Raw genomic sequence first — 14,265 nt, 5'->3', positions numbered from 1 at the left:
TCTAAAACCAAAACACAACAAAGCTTATTTATCAAAAACAAAATGTCTGAACTGTAATGCTCTTTCACTGTGGATATATCACTCATTGTTCTCTTAATGTAATAGTATTTCATTATTATGAGGATTCCTCAAAGGCTAGTTCAGCAGTTATGTTTTCACAGCCACTTATTATGTTCTTTTTAGTTGTTGACTCTGTGTTGTATGGGAAAGTATGGTAATTTTATCCCTGCAGCAGAATGTAATGACCCTGGTTTTATGGCTGTTCCCTTTACAGAGCTGCAAAGATGGAGCATCTAACTGTGGATGATTTTTTCTTGTTTTCCTTGAATTCTTCTTCAATGTAAAGCTGTGTCCTGTCCTGTCCTGTCCTGTTTCCTCACCTCACCTCACCTCACCTCACCTCACCTGCTGTATGTTCCTAAACACAGCCGCAGAAATTTCTTGGATAATTTCTCAATATTATAAGGTTATTGTAGCCTTGTTCATTACATTAGACTCAAGAAGTAATAAATAAGAGCGTTTATAACTGTACAGTGTTAATGTATTATTGCATAATATTTAATTAATCAACCATCTGGCACCTGAAAATGCTACTAATTCCCTACAGGGCCAACAAATCATTTAACTGCGTAGTGTGCAATGTGTGTAACATCACCTGCCCCAGTTTGGGCCCACCTGCCACGATAGGTCTCATCTCTACTGTCATCATTCTGCTTATTAATTTGTGAGACAGCTGGCGCCTACCTTGTTTGCACAGGAAAAACACATCTGTCACCAGCACATTTTACAGCATCACTTCAATGTTTACTCCTTCAGCTCTTCTTACTTTATATTTGCATATGATGCACCTGTACAGACCCGCTCAGAGCAGTAGTCGAGCTCAGGCTCATTATGACAACACTGAGATCTGTGGCCTTTTAGATTGGTCCGATAATCTCAGACAAACCCAACACACTTAACCTCTCCGTGGAAGCAAACCCATACCCACACAGATGCATTGTGCACACATACATAAACATGCACACGTGTGCGCACATGCAATCCCACTGAACTGGCTTATTTCAAATTAATCTCCGTCTACGTCTGTCCCTCCGCTAATCTGTCAGTGTATCTGCCCCTGCTCTGCTGGATATTACAGTGTCTCCTTCTCTGAACTCATTCTCTTTTACCAAGATTTCATCAGGCTCAAAATAAAACCAAAAACTGCATGTTTGTATAAAGCAAAGATCAGAAAAGAAGCACCACATTTGGTTTCCATCAATGCAGCATCTGCAGGCTGCACAGCTGAACTTTCAACTCCTACAATTAATGAGCTCTGTCATGTGACAAAAACCACTAACGTACAGTTTCCTTCCTGTTTTGATAAACTCGAGTGTTCTCTCATCCCTCTGTAAATCGCATGCTTCTTCATCTGGTAAAGACATTAAGAAACAAAGACACCTGGGACTCCAGCATTTGTAAAGCACAAATTCAATTGTGATTTAGGCCCACTAGTTGCCAGCCAGTGGTTAGATTGCACAAATCCATCTCTGTCTACATTTCTCCTTTTGCATCTCTGCTCTTTGCCACTGCAAACAGCGAGCCAGTGATTTCTTTGCCAGCGTTTTTAGAAGAAACACAAATATAAGTGAGTGTTGACAACCAAACAGTATGGTCAGCTATATTAACATACAAAACAAGTGAATACAATGAAGGAGACAGTGTTGGTTTCATCTACCTAAGACAGGGGTGTCCATACCTTTCAAAGGGCACTAGATTCAATAATGTGAAAATTACTGCTGGCCAACTGTACCTGTCATCTTTTGGACCATAATAAAGTCACATTTAGTGCATCACAACAATATTGTTACAATAAAGTTAAAGAAAATACTGTTATAATTAAGTCAAAGTACTGCTATAACAATTAAATTAAGTACTGTTAAAGTTAATTAAAGTACTGTTGTAATAATGAGTTGAATAAGGTACAGTTATAATAAAGTTAAAATTAAAATATGTTTATAATAAATTTAAACACAGTACTTTTTTATAATAAAATTAAACAGTTATTATAAAATTAAAGTACTGCTAAAATAAAGTTAACTGTTATTATGTTACTGTTATAATAAAGGTAGAATTATCTTCATAATACAGTTAAACAAAGTACAGTCATAATAAAATTAAATTAAGTACTGTTACAATAAAGTTAAACAACATATTGTTAAATAAAGTACTGTTATGATTAAATTAAAGTCTGGTTAGAATTAAGTTAAATAAAGTACTGTTATGATTAAATTAAAGTCTGGCTAGAATTAAGTTAAATAAAGTACTGTTATGATTAAATTAAAGTCTGGCTAGAATTAAGTTAAATAAAGTACTGTTATAATAAAACTGAGTACAATTAAGTAATGTTATTATAAAGTTAGACAAGGTATTGTTATAATACAGTTAAAGTACTGCTATAGCAATTAATTAAAGTACTGTTAAAGTTAAATAAAGTACTGTTGGAATAAAGCTAAATACAGTACAGTTATAATAAAGTTAAATAAGGTACAGTTATGATAAAGTTAAACAAAGTATTGTTATAAAAAAGTTAAATAAAGTACTGTTGGAATAAAGCTAAATAAAGTACTGTTATAATAAAGTTAAATAAAGCACTGCTATAATAAAATTAAAGCATGGTTATAATAAAGTTAAATACAGTACTGTTGGAATAAAGCTAAATAAAGCACTGTTATAATAAAGTTAAATAAAGCACTGTTATAATAAAATTAAAGCATGGTTATAATAAAGTTAAAGTACTGTTATGATAAAATTAAAGTACTATTATAATAAAGTTAACGTATTGTTATACTAAAAATTCAGTTAAAAAAAGTACTGATATAACAAAGTTAAATAAAGAATTGTTATAATAAAGTTAAATAAAGCACTGCTATAATAAAATTACTACTGCTAAGTACTGGTATAATAAATAATAAGGTAAATACAGTACTGTTAGAATAAATTTAAATAAAATGATGTTAGAACAAGGTTAAACTCTAATTAAATAAATCAATGCTGAACCACTGGTGCTTTCACTCTGAAGCACCCTGTTTGAATTGAGCTGGTTTATATGTTTTTTGCAATGAACTTGAAACTCAGTCAACACTTAGCTGTTAGCTGTTAGCAGTTAGCGGAAATTTAAACCGTTACAGCAGCGCCATTTGACGTGAGGATTTATTCACCGTGAGCAGGAAACAATCTAACAGCTCTGCAGAACACACATTAATAATATTTGCAAGTCGCACTGGTGAACAAAATTGTGACTCAATAGTCACAGTCTGAAATCCTGCAGATGCAGAAACACACACCTCGCCTGCTCACACACTGTTATCCAGAAGAGAGAGTGGTCTGGATGGGCGTGGGAGTGTGTGTGACGTATCATGTCTGTGAGCCTTGTTTTTTCTTTTTGAGGGGAAGAGAGAACCGAAACGCCAAAGCAAGTCTCATGCCAGTGGCTTGAAAATTTATACTTGATGTTTGAGATGAGTCCCAAGTTGAGAAACATGTGCCAGCTGACGACCACATCAGTTCTTTACAAAATGCTCTGTTTTTCCTGTTCTCACTCAAAGTAATGGCGAACGTTTCAACTAAAAGCTTTCCGAAGAAAATTAGCATTACTATATTAGTGTAGACAAAGTTTGAATATCCTCATCTATTGTGAAACTGTTCAGGCTCAGCGCTCTTATTTATTAAAAACATTTATTCTCCCAAAAGTGGCAACACATTCCTACCTCTCCATGTAACAATAAAAGGCAGAAAACCCTCTTCTGTGACATTTCAGTCCATCCAAACACATGAAAAATACATAGGCAAAGTCAATAGAGAGGCTCCCTCTGCACTGCCCTTCATCCAGTGACCTTATCACAGAGAACAAAGGCCTGCAGAGCGGTCCTAGGAGACAACAAGTGCCCATACTCCACTGAGGAGGAGATGAAGCATATTCATAGCTGTAATAAAAAATGTGGTTCAGCTTTTACAGCTCTCTGCAAGGTCTCATTCTCTTCCAGTGTTTTTGTTTTATTATTTTCATTGAGCCCTTCCTGCTTTTGAGGAAATAAATTTGCTTGCCTTCACAAAAATCTGTTGTAAAAGCTGCTGACACTGACTCACCAGTATCAACACACCCTTCTCTCTTTTTCCCAAGAAACCCGACCGCAAGAAGAAATCGATTGTGAATTTAAATCTAATTGATTATCCTTCCTGCAATGCCCACAGGATGTCTCACCAGCGAAAAGGTTAATGTGGAGTTCTCAATCACGTTACACCGAAGGACCTGTCATCCTGTTGTTTTTTATTGCAACAGCCAAGCCCAAATAAAAAACTTTGAATTCAGGCTGAGTCCAATCAATCATGTTGAAATGGCAATAAAGTATACAATATTTAAAGATGTCAAAGTTTAATTCACTTACAGCAGATTATGGGGTACAGCTACAAACATTATGATGGTAAAGGAGCGTTTGTGTACAGGAAGTAATCAGTCCTGTGCACCATAATGTAACTTTGAGATGTATGTGATTACCTGTAAATGCACCTTAAAGTTGTGTTTGTGTTTTTGTAAATTATTGCTATAAAAATTGAGCACAGCATTAGTTCAGCTCACATCCCAGCTACATCAGGTGATCTCAAACAGCCCAATCAACTGATGGAGCAGCTGATTGATGGAAGGGAGTCAGCTGATAGATCACATGATTCCTTTCTATGCAACCAATTGGTGAATCTCATTCAGGGCGCCCTATTTAAACTGCTCTGGCCTGCCTACTGTTGCTGCTTCCTTGTTGTCTGACTTATCGATGTCATTTCTGTTTGTCATTGATGGTGCTCTGTTCTGGTCCCGGGGGGTCTTAGCTGAAGCTCTCCCTGCCTTAGGCTTTCCATATTTGTGCATGGAAGGGCAGGGAGATTTGCTCTCTGCCACAGGCTTTCCTCATTTGCATGTGGAAGGGCAGACAGGTATGCTCCCTCTGCCTTATGGATTTTCACGTAGACACGTGGAAGGGCAGACAGGTGTGCTCTCTCTGTCTTATGGCTTTCCACATAGGCGCGTGGAAGAGGCTTTCTGCGTAGGCCAAAAAGGCAGAGAGGCCCCAGAACACAGCCATACCACCAAATATAATACTGCAAATGGAAATAAAGTTTTCTTAAACCAAAATATTTCTGACTGAACTAAATTAAAACAGTGTTTTGTTTAAGATCCACTTGCGAATCAGTATCGAAGAGCAGAGATGGAACAATTAAAGGTGCAGTGTGTAGGATTTAGGGGGATATATTAGACAGAAATGGAACATAATATAATAACTATGTTTTCCTTACTGAATAATCACCTGAAAATAAAAGTCGGTGTGTATTGTTACCTTAGAATGAGTCATTTATATCTAAATAGGGAGCGGGTCCTTGTATACCAAGTCCGCCTTGTTGCACTGGCATGTTTCTACACAAGCCCACAATGTTCATACACTGGCTCTAGATAGGGCCTTTCGCAGTTTCAAGCTGGTCACCATAGCTAGCAGCCCCTCTGTGATGAGGGCATCAAAAGAACACTGATGTTTTTAACACGAAACAGCTTTATTCAGTGTTTTTACCGGTTTAAATCACCTGGTCCATTTGTTTTGGAGAGGAAGAGACCTCGTAGTAAAAAAAAATCTGGGACGTCTGGATCAGAAATAAGTTGAGCATGTAGCTATCAGAGAAATTAGGTGATGAGCACACATTAGCAGGTGCTAAGCCGGCGGCACGTCTGGGGCGTGCAAAACAGCATCACAGAAACACTGATTTGTAACATGAAACTGCTTTATTCAGTGTTTTAATCAACTGGTCCAATTGTTTTGCAGAGGAATAGACCTCTGTGGATAATTTGGCTCTGGGGAAGTTTCAGCTGGTTGCAATCTGCAATCCTCACCGCTTGATGCCACTAAATCCCCCTAAATCTTACACACTGGACCTTAAAATGGAGAAGACGGACACTGAATAATTCTCACAGGAAATCTGGATTTAGGAACAGTGGACTGGTTTTCTTTCTATTGCCAAACTAGGACTTTCTCAGTACCTCCCTCACTCCCCTAAAATAAATTTGTGCAGTTTATTTTGCAGCCTGTTGCCAACAAAAACAAAGGCATAAGACTGGATCCTGAGGTTTGCCTGGGCTGCCTACATCTTAAATATTAACCACTACTACCTGTCCTGTCTGCCTCAAAGCAGTATCTGTAATTTAAAATAGATTCCACAGCTTCCCAAAGTTGTAGAAAACCACTATTGGACTTTGTACTACTGAATGAGTTAGGAGAAGAACCTTTAAAGTACATCACAGTAATTACAAAGGCAGTGAAAGCAATGATAAAAACTCACTCTTCTTAGCAGCAGCCATGTCACAGGAATTGGTCCAGTACCGACACACTTGGACACACACTGTCACAGCCTTGTCATCTCAGCAGTCTGACCTCAGAACAACCCTGCAAACCAAGTCAAGACAGAAGAGACAATAAGAGATAAGCACTTAGAAATAAAGAGAGAGTGAAACCTATCAGCGGTGATTAGGTCAACAGAAGAGCAGTGGAAGGTAAGGAGGGAGGTAAAGGTTGAACATGAAGCAGCCAAAATAACGGCTCGCCGCAGTGAGCGTCCCGGAGTGATTTTCTTTTTAAATACATAACCCCAGGTTAGCCTGTATTTCAGCTGAGAGCACAGCTGTGCAGCACTAGTCAATCCAGGAGTACCAGAGACTCCCGGCAGAGACTTCAATTAAAGGAAAACAACAAAACAACAAAAACAGTCTAAGAGGATTAGCTCGGGGCTGAAGCTGCTGTTTGTGGGCTTCACACAGATGGAAAATGTTCATTACGTCTCTGAGAGGTGCTTAATATAGATATGAAAATAAAGGAAACAAATGGCAGCACATAAGTGAAACCAATAGTTGGCAGGTCTGTGTAATATATTGCTGCAATAACAGGTGAGAGAGAGTAGTGTTATTGTGGGGCATTACTGCTGTTATACAACAATAACCAACACGTGTTCAGTCTGACAAGTTTCCCCAAAGCTGTGATTTCACATATTACAACCAAAGTCGTTATATCATTACTAGGGCTGTCAAAATAATGTGTTAATTTCGATTCATTAATCATTGCCTTAAAAGAATTTATGCTGATTAATCACCTTCAGTGGTGCCCTTTGACCTAGTCTTTGTAACATGATGGAGACAGATGAGACAAAGCTGTTTGGCCCTGTGGATGAAACATTCACATTTAAAAAAACGCCCAGATGGAACTGTTGATAGGAGCACCAATTTCTGCAGTAAGGAATTTTGGTACCATATAAGTACTAAAAACCTAAAATATCACCTCAACACAAAGTATTTAGCAGTGAACCAGTGGTCCATGCTAGCACAGCCTCTGAGGCTCACTAGCAGTGAGCCTCATCAAGCCCCATTCGACCAGGCGTTCAGACACAAAGTGAGTAAGTCTACCTGTGACTGACTATCTAACTCCCTTGCAAAATGGATTGCCATGGACTGCAGACCAGTTTCAGTGGTAGAGGACAGGGGGGACAATTGTGTCCAAAATCCAGCAGCCTTACTACAACACATCTGCCAAAACTCATTTGAATTTAATTTTTTTAAATACTTTGACAGCAAAAACTGATGCATGCAATTAATTTAGGTTAATTAATCACAGAGCGTGTAATTAATGAGATTCATTTATTAATGGCTTGACAGCCGTAATTATTACATAATCTCAACTTATGTTAGAAGTGAAAACTGCTGTACTGCTAGGCTCATTGTTGCAGTTGTCATTCAAGTAAAAATCAAGAAAGTTTGCAAAGGAGGATCTAATATGCTCATTATGAGGTTTATTTTCAGTTTCTGCTGGAACATGTTTACGTGATTTAATTTTCAAAACACAGTTAATCATCCCCATACTATCTGTGCCAAAATGCTTGTATTCACCCTCTGTATTTAACGCTCCGTTTAGCACTTGTCTCTCTTTAAGCCCCCCTCTCGAAAAATTGGTCAGCGTTTCCGGGTCTCGGCATCTCTGCACTATCATTGCAGCCACGAAATGACTGTAAGATAGAAAAGTGGCACTTTTTACTGTGAAAAATCACCAACAAAACCTTCTAAACACAACCTAAGACACACTAAATCAGGGAGAAAGTTACAACACTGGCAACCAAGATGTTTCCCTAACGTTAGCATGTGGCTAAATGTACATTAGCATTGTACTTACGGTCAGGAAATGTCTGTAATAGAGAACAGCTGCACTTTTTATCGTGAAAAATTACCAAAAAAAGCTTCTAAACACAACCGCACATGTTCCAGCAGTAATATAATCCTAAATTAGGGAGAAATTGACAACACTGGCACATGTTTCCCTGATGTTAGCATGTTGCTAAATGTATGTTAGCAATGTACTTACAGTCAGGGAATGACTGTAACGGAGAATAGCAGCACTTTTTACTGTGAAAAATCACCAATAAAATTTTCTAAACACAACCACACATGTTCCAGTAGGAATATGATGTGACATTAGGGAGAAATTTACAATATTGGCGACCAAGTTTACATATTTCCCTAACATTAGCATGTAGCTACATGTATGTTAGCAGTGTACTTGCAGTGGGAGCATGACTGTAATGAAGTAGAGCAGCCTTTTCTGAAGTAAAAAATAACCAATAAAAGCTTCTCAACACAACCCAACATTTTCCAGCAGGAAAATGATTCAATCAGGGAGAATTTCACAACATCTGCAACCAAGTTTACATGTTTCCCTGACGTTAGCATGTAGCTACATGTAGCAGTGTAAGCTAAGTAATGTTAACACCTGGAGCAGATGATTGTGTAAGAAATTCATGACATTACATAGGGCAAATACTTCAACATATGTTTATCTCATTATTGCCACAATTAATATGAATATCCCTCATTATAATACTATATAAGACACAAAATATGGGAAAGCATAATAGGTCCCTTTAAATCCTACTACCATAAGAGCTGGGGCAGAAAATAATGCTATTACACATTCAAAAGATACCTAACTGGTACTTTGTGAAAATCAGTTTAAAGGACATATTAATCAATCAGGCAGCATGGACAGCTTTATGACATTATGATGATGTTGGCTGCATTTTACATTAATATTTAATCCCCGGAGTGATACCTGACAGCGTGGCCGATTTTACACTGCAGCTCAGAATATCATAAGACACCTATGTGATGAGAACTGGAAGCAAAAACAAAAAATTGTCTTTTATTCGAAAAATAATCCACATTAACATTTCAGTTTGATAAATTTCATCTGTCATGAGCTACTTTTCCATTTTTTGTTAGCAGAAACAGTCTAAGATTAAGAGTTTTTATGTGAAATAGGGCGCATTCACACCAGGATAGTCGGGAGGACTCAGTTCGATTGGGCGGGGAATGCCGAAAAATTTCACACCTTCATTTGGTTTGGTTCAATTTCACACTGCACTTTGTAAAGCGGACCAAACCGCCTGGACAACGTCACGCTGTTACAACAGCTGCTCGTTTGGTGGCGGTATCGCCCGAAACGACCACTGACCAGGAAGAAAAAAAAGCACGATGAAGAAGAAAACCTGGCTCATTGATTGGCCAGGACCGAAAATGGAAATCCATTCCCTTCAGCCGGCTTGGTCACCACAAAAACACCAAAATGCAATGCACTGTGCGTCACTTCCTCTCTTTGGTTCACTTCTTCTCTTTGGTTCGTTGAATAGTCCTTCTGCATTTCCCACTGTAAGCGAACCTCACCAGGGTTCACTTGCAAGTGAACCAAGACCCTCAGTTTTCAAGCGGACCAGGGTTCGCTCGTGTGGTCCGCACCAGAGTTCGAATGAGCATTCACACCACTCCAAACGAACCGACCTATTAATGGAAGCGGACCAGGGTTCGTTTAAAGTGGACCAAATAGCACCAGTGTGAATGCGTCCTTAAAGTGGTTTCTTCATCCTTCAACTAAATAGCAAAAAATATTCACTCTATATCATATTAACACGTATATTAAGTGTTGGCCTACTTTTAATATTTATAAATTATCTACATCTTTTTATCCTGTTGTAAGGTTACAGGCCATCGTATATTTCACTCTGATGAATATGACTTGCAGGTCATCAGTATCACCATTAATGGCTCTGATGATGTTGCTTGTAATTAACAACTCCACCTATTTCACACCAACACACTCGTTGCTGGAAAGGAAAACCCATAGTTCACTGAGTTAGTTAAAGTCCAATACATCCAGAACTCCGCTGCCCTACTCCTCACCCATTCCAGCTCCCACGATCACATCACCCATCCACCAGAGCCTCCACTTGCTCCCTGTTCCACAACGCATTCAATCCAAAGTCCTCTTAACTCATAAAGTCCTCCATAACCAGGCCCCCTCCTACCTCACTGACCTGCTCCACCTCCACACTCCTTCTCACAGTCGCCGCTCCTCTGAGCCAACTTCCTGACTATACCACTCAGGACCAAGCACCAGACCTGGGGTGACAGAGCCTTCTTCACCCCAGCCACCCCCTTTCTCTGGAACTCACTCCTCAAACACATTCAAGACTGCACCGACCTCTCCCAGCTCAAATCACTCATCAAAACTCATCTTATTTTATTACTAATGTACAGTGTCTTTGAGTACTGTGAAAAGCCCTCTATAAATAAAATGTTTATTGTTTAATATTATTATCATTATCATTATTATTATTATTATTAATAATAATAATAATAATAATGTATTATTAGTTGATAACCAGCTTGGTGATGCTAGTTATCCAGACAGCCAGTGTTAGGGTTAATGAAGCCACATAACAAAAAGGTCTCCTGGGTACGTTAAACTGGCTTCGTAGTGCAGGCCCCTGCTTTTGTGTTTTCATTGCTTCTACACAGTTGTTTTGTTAGCTGTACCAAGAGAGAACACACACACACACACACACACACACACACACACACACATCTTCCCACACCATGGTCAAGATTTCTTACTTTTATATTTCAAGAGATTTTTTTTTGGTGATCAAAAGTGTTTTTCTCACAATTTAATAATGGTTTAATTAATAGTGCGGCAAAGTGGTGCAGTGTTTGGCATTGCCACCCCACAGCAAGAGGGTTCCTGGTTCAAACCCAGGGTGGGGGGGCTTGAACCCAGGGCGGGTGAGTGTGGGTTTCTCCAGGTACTCCAGCTTCCTCCCACAGTCCAAAGACATGCAGGTTAATTGGTGACTCTAAATTGGCTGTAGGTGTGAATGTGAGTGTGAATGATTGTCTGTCTCTATGTGTCAGCCCTGTGATAGTCTGGTGACCTGTCCAGGGTGTACCCCACCCTTCGCCCAATGTCAGCTGGGACATCAACGTCACCACCGTTAAAGGCGGATGAATGAGTGGATGACGTTTAATGTCCCCAACAACCTTTGTAGTCTCATTTAGCAACTTGTTAGCAACCACCTTTTAAAAGACACATAGAAGCTTCATTGCTCATGAGCTGGTTATTTACTGATGTATTTTATGCTGTAGAACAAAACGTGAATGTCTCTTAAGCTTGAGTTAACCACAGACCTTATTTCAGGCATCTAACCAAAAACCCATTCAAAAAGCCCAGTGACTTTAAGATGAGGGAACCAGAGGGGCTAAAGTGCTAACTCATTCCCAGGTTTTGGGACTCAATCCTGCAGCAATCAATTCAGAATGAAGCAGCCAGCAATGTGCTGCAAGAAAACAGCAGATGCTTTCTGATCTCAGTGCAGACAGTTTGGCAGATGATGTTACTTTCATTTCTTTTTGGCCAGCCTTGATACAGGGAATCTTATTTCAATCCACATCAAAATCAGCTGCTGCTGGTGTAAAATCGCCCTTGGAAATGTTCTCATTCAAAAATGCCAACTGTGCCACGTCTGACCTCGTTCTTAGAAGTGTGTGATTCCTTTCAGTGGGCGGTGTAACAGTCTAATTGTTCCTTTTACACATTTCCTGACAGGACTCACTCACATTTGCGAAACCAGTGAGCCCAAGAATCACTTGTGGTTTGCGCTTCCTTCTTTTAATGCAGCAAGGGCTGGGAACAAAGGCGCAGTGCCAGACTCTTTGCCTTCCTTGCTGCAACATGAGAGGAAAGGGTGTCACATCATGAAACAGAAAAATGCCACGTCCACTGAGAATAGGTCTGAATCAAAGAATGATCTACTTTTAACAGTATGAAATGTCAGTGCCTTTTTGGGCGCCTAAATGGGTCGCTATGATTAGAAAAACCACTGATGAGAATGAAATGTGAGAGCAGCATGGTGACACCTAACGTCTGAGTGACTGGATGGGTACAGCTTTGCACAAACTTTAGGGACCTACAGGTGTTTACATAAAAGCTTTGTGCCACTGTTGCCAAATCAGATACAATTAAAGTTAGTCGACCTTATATGCTTTTTCCTTATTTTTGGTCGTATAGATCAGTAGTTCCCAACTGGTGGGTCGTGGCCCAAAAGTGTGTCATGGGCCCATTCTGAATGGACCACAAGTGACTCATGAATGTGCCAAGTTTGCAAAAAAACAACAACACACGCTTTATTTTGAAGTACAGTGAATTTCCAGCACAGACCTTTTATCTTGAAGTGCTGTAGTGACTGCTGAGTGACTAACGGACAGCTACTTGACAAATAGTGCCTCTCAAAGTTGAGGAAGGATCCTTAAACGGCTGAATTTCGAGGAGGCTACATCGATGAATCCCACCAAAGGACTGCTCCAAAATCAAGGATCCTTCGAATTCTAGCAAGGGCCAAGTCTTCCCTTTAGAGAATTTTCAAGAATGCATGTGTGTATCCTCAGCTGGCATTAAAGCCCTGTTTCCACCAAGCAGTATGGTTCAGTTCAGTTCGATACGCATTTTTTCTGTTTCCAGTGTGAAAAGTTGTGGATGGTACCAATGGAACCGTTCCGTCCCGTCCCCATTTTTGCTCCCCCGTCTGTTGGGGTACCTAGCACACAGATCTGGGAGTAAAAGGTGGAGCTGTGAACACTGCAGTCCGATTGGTCAATAGAGGACGGTCATTCTGCTCAAGGCTGAGTTGTGGCTGGTTTTGAGGCTCATGTAACCACTGTTCATACCGTGGAGAGTTTTATTAGTAAACTGTAACTATAAAATGAAACTGGGCCGACTGCCGGAAACTGTTAAGGTGGAACATTGACTTGTAATGTTACTCAATGTATGAGGTGACGACATAAATCAATCGGCACATCTTAAATATTCCATGTGACAACTTTGATCATTAATTTAGTTTTTTAATATGACATACACTTTTAGTAATGAGTGGATCTTCAAGCATTTACATATATTTTTTTTAAAAAGCATCACAGGGCGTTGTTCCTGTGGACTACAGCAACACTGAACCCCTGAGCTTGCCTGAGAAGGACTAAATGCCCCAATCTGCTATTTTTAAATATCCCATGGAAAGACTCTCACTGCAGCCTGTTTTATTTTGTTCTGAAATACAGTGAGTGCTGGACTGAGCAGTGAGTGACAACAACCCCGCCCGCATTTAAGAGTACTGTTTGTGATGGAAACATTAGCGTCTAGGTACCATGTCTGAAGGGTTACTTTTGGTGCCAAAGGTGCCATACTGAAAGTGTTTGATGGAAACAGGGCTTAAGTACCCATAATCTTTGTGCATGACTTGCTGGAATTAAAGGCAGGGCCTTGTCAATGATACACACCTGGGCACTTGCTAGTCTGTTCCAATGTGTGTTCATCAAATGCTAGGAGGGAGTCTTTCCTTGCCTCTGTAGGACCTGACTTGGAAGGACCCATCCTACCAAGGACGCATCTTTGACTTTAAGAAGCACTGAGAGACAGTAACCTAGCTCAACAACATGGCCAAACGCAAGTACGATGCTGGACCTTGAACTAATGACTAAGGAGAACGGTGGACCCTGTGGCCGGACCGGTTGGGAAAGACTGGAAAAGAGAATGTTACAATGTCTGATGTTCAAATCATATATAGCATAAGTTTCAAAAAATGATGTAAACATATGTAAAAGTTCTGAATACTCTGTTTCCAACTGTTGTTCTACTTTCAAGACAAGCTGATGTTGAGCTGTTAGCTCATGAAGGATTTCTTTGTCTGCTCCAGGCACATTAATGCGAGTGTTTACATAACATACACTGCTACATGTAGCTACATGCTAACATCAGGGAAGCATGTAACTTGATTGCTGATGTTGTTGATTTCTCACCGGTTTTGGATCATACAAAAAAAAATAAT

General features: G+C 39.6%; 1 protein-coding gene across 2 annotated transcripts in view; it reads right to left on the bottom strand.

The window, feature by feature from the left end:
• Positions 1-14,265, bottom strand: part of adisspb (adipose secreted signaling protein b) — a 67,120-nt gene that overhangs the window by 44,801 nt on the left and 8,054 nt on the right. For both annotated transcript variants that reach the window (XM_078164136.1, XM_078164137.1), the window contains exon 2: positions 6,361-6,464. In XM_078164136.1, coding sequence (XP_078020262.1) covers positions 6,361-6,379 — 19 coding nt within the window. In that variant the 5' untranslated portion in view covers positions 6,380-6,464. The remainder of the gene's footprint in view (positions 1-6,360; positions 6,465-14,265) is intronic.

The sequence above is a fragment of the Epinephelus lanceolatus genome, chromosome 22 (genome assembly GCF_041903045.1).
Source record: "Epinephelus lanceolatus isolate andai-2023 chromosome 22, ASM4190304v1, whole genome shotgun sequence".
Taxonomy (NCBI): Eukaryota; Metazoa; Chordata; class Actinopteri; order Perciformes; family Serranidae; genus Epinephelus; species Epinephelus lanceolatus.
This window is presented reverse-complemented; position numbering and strand designations above follow the sequence as displayed.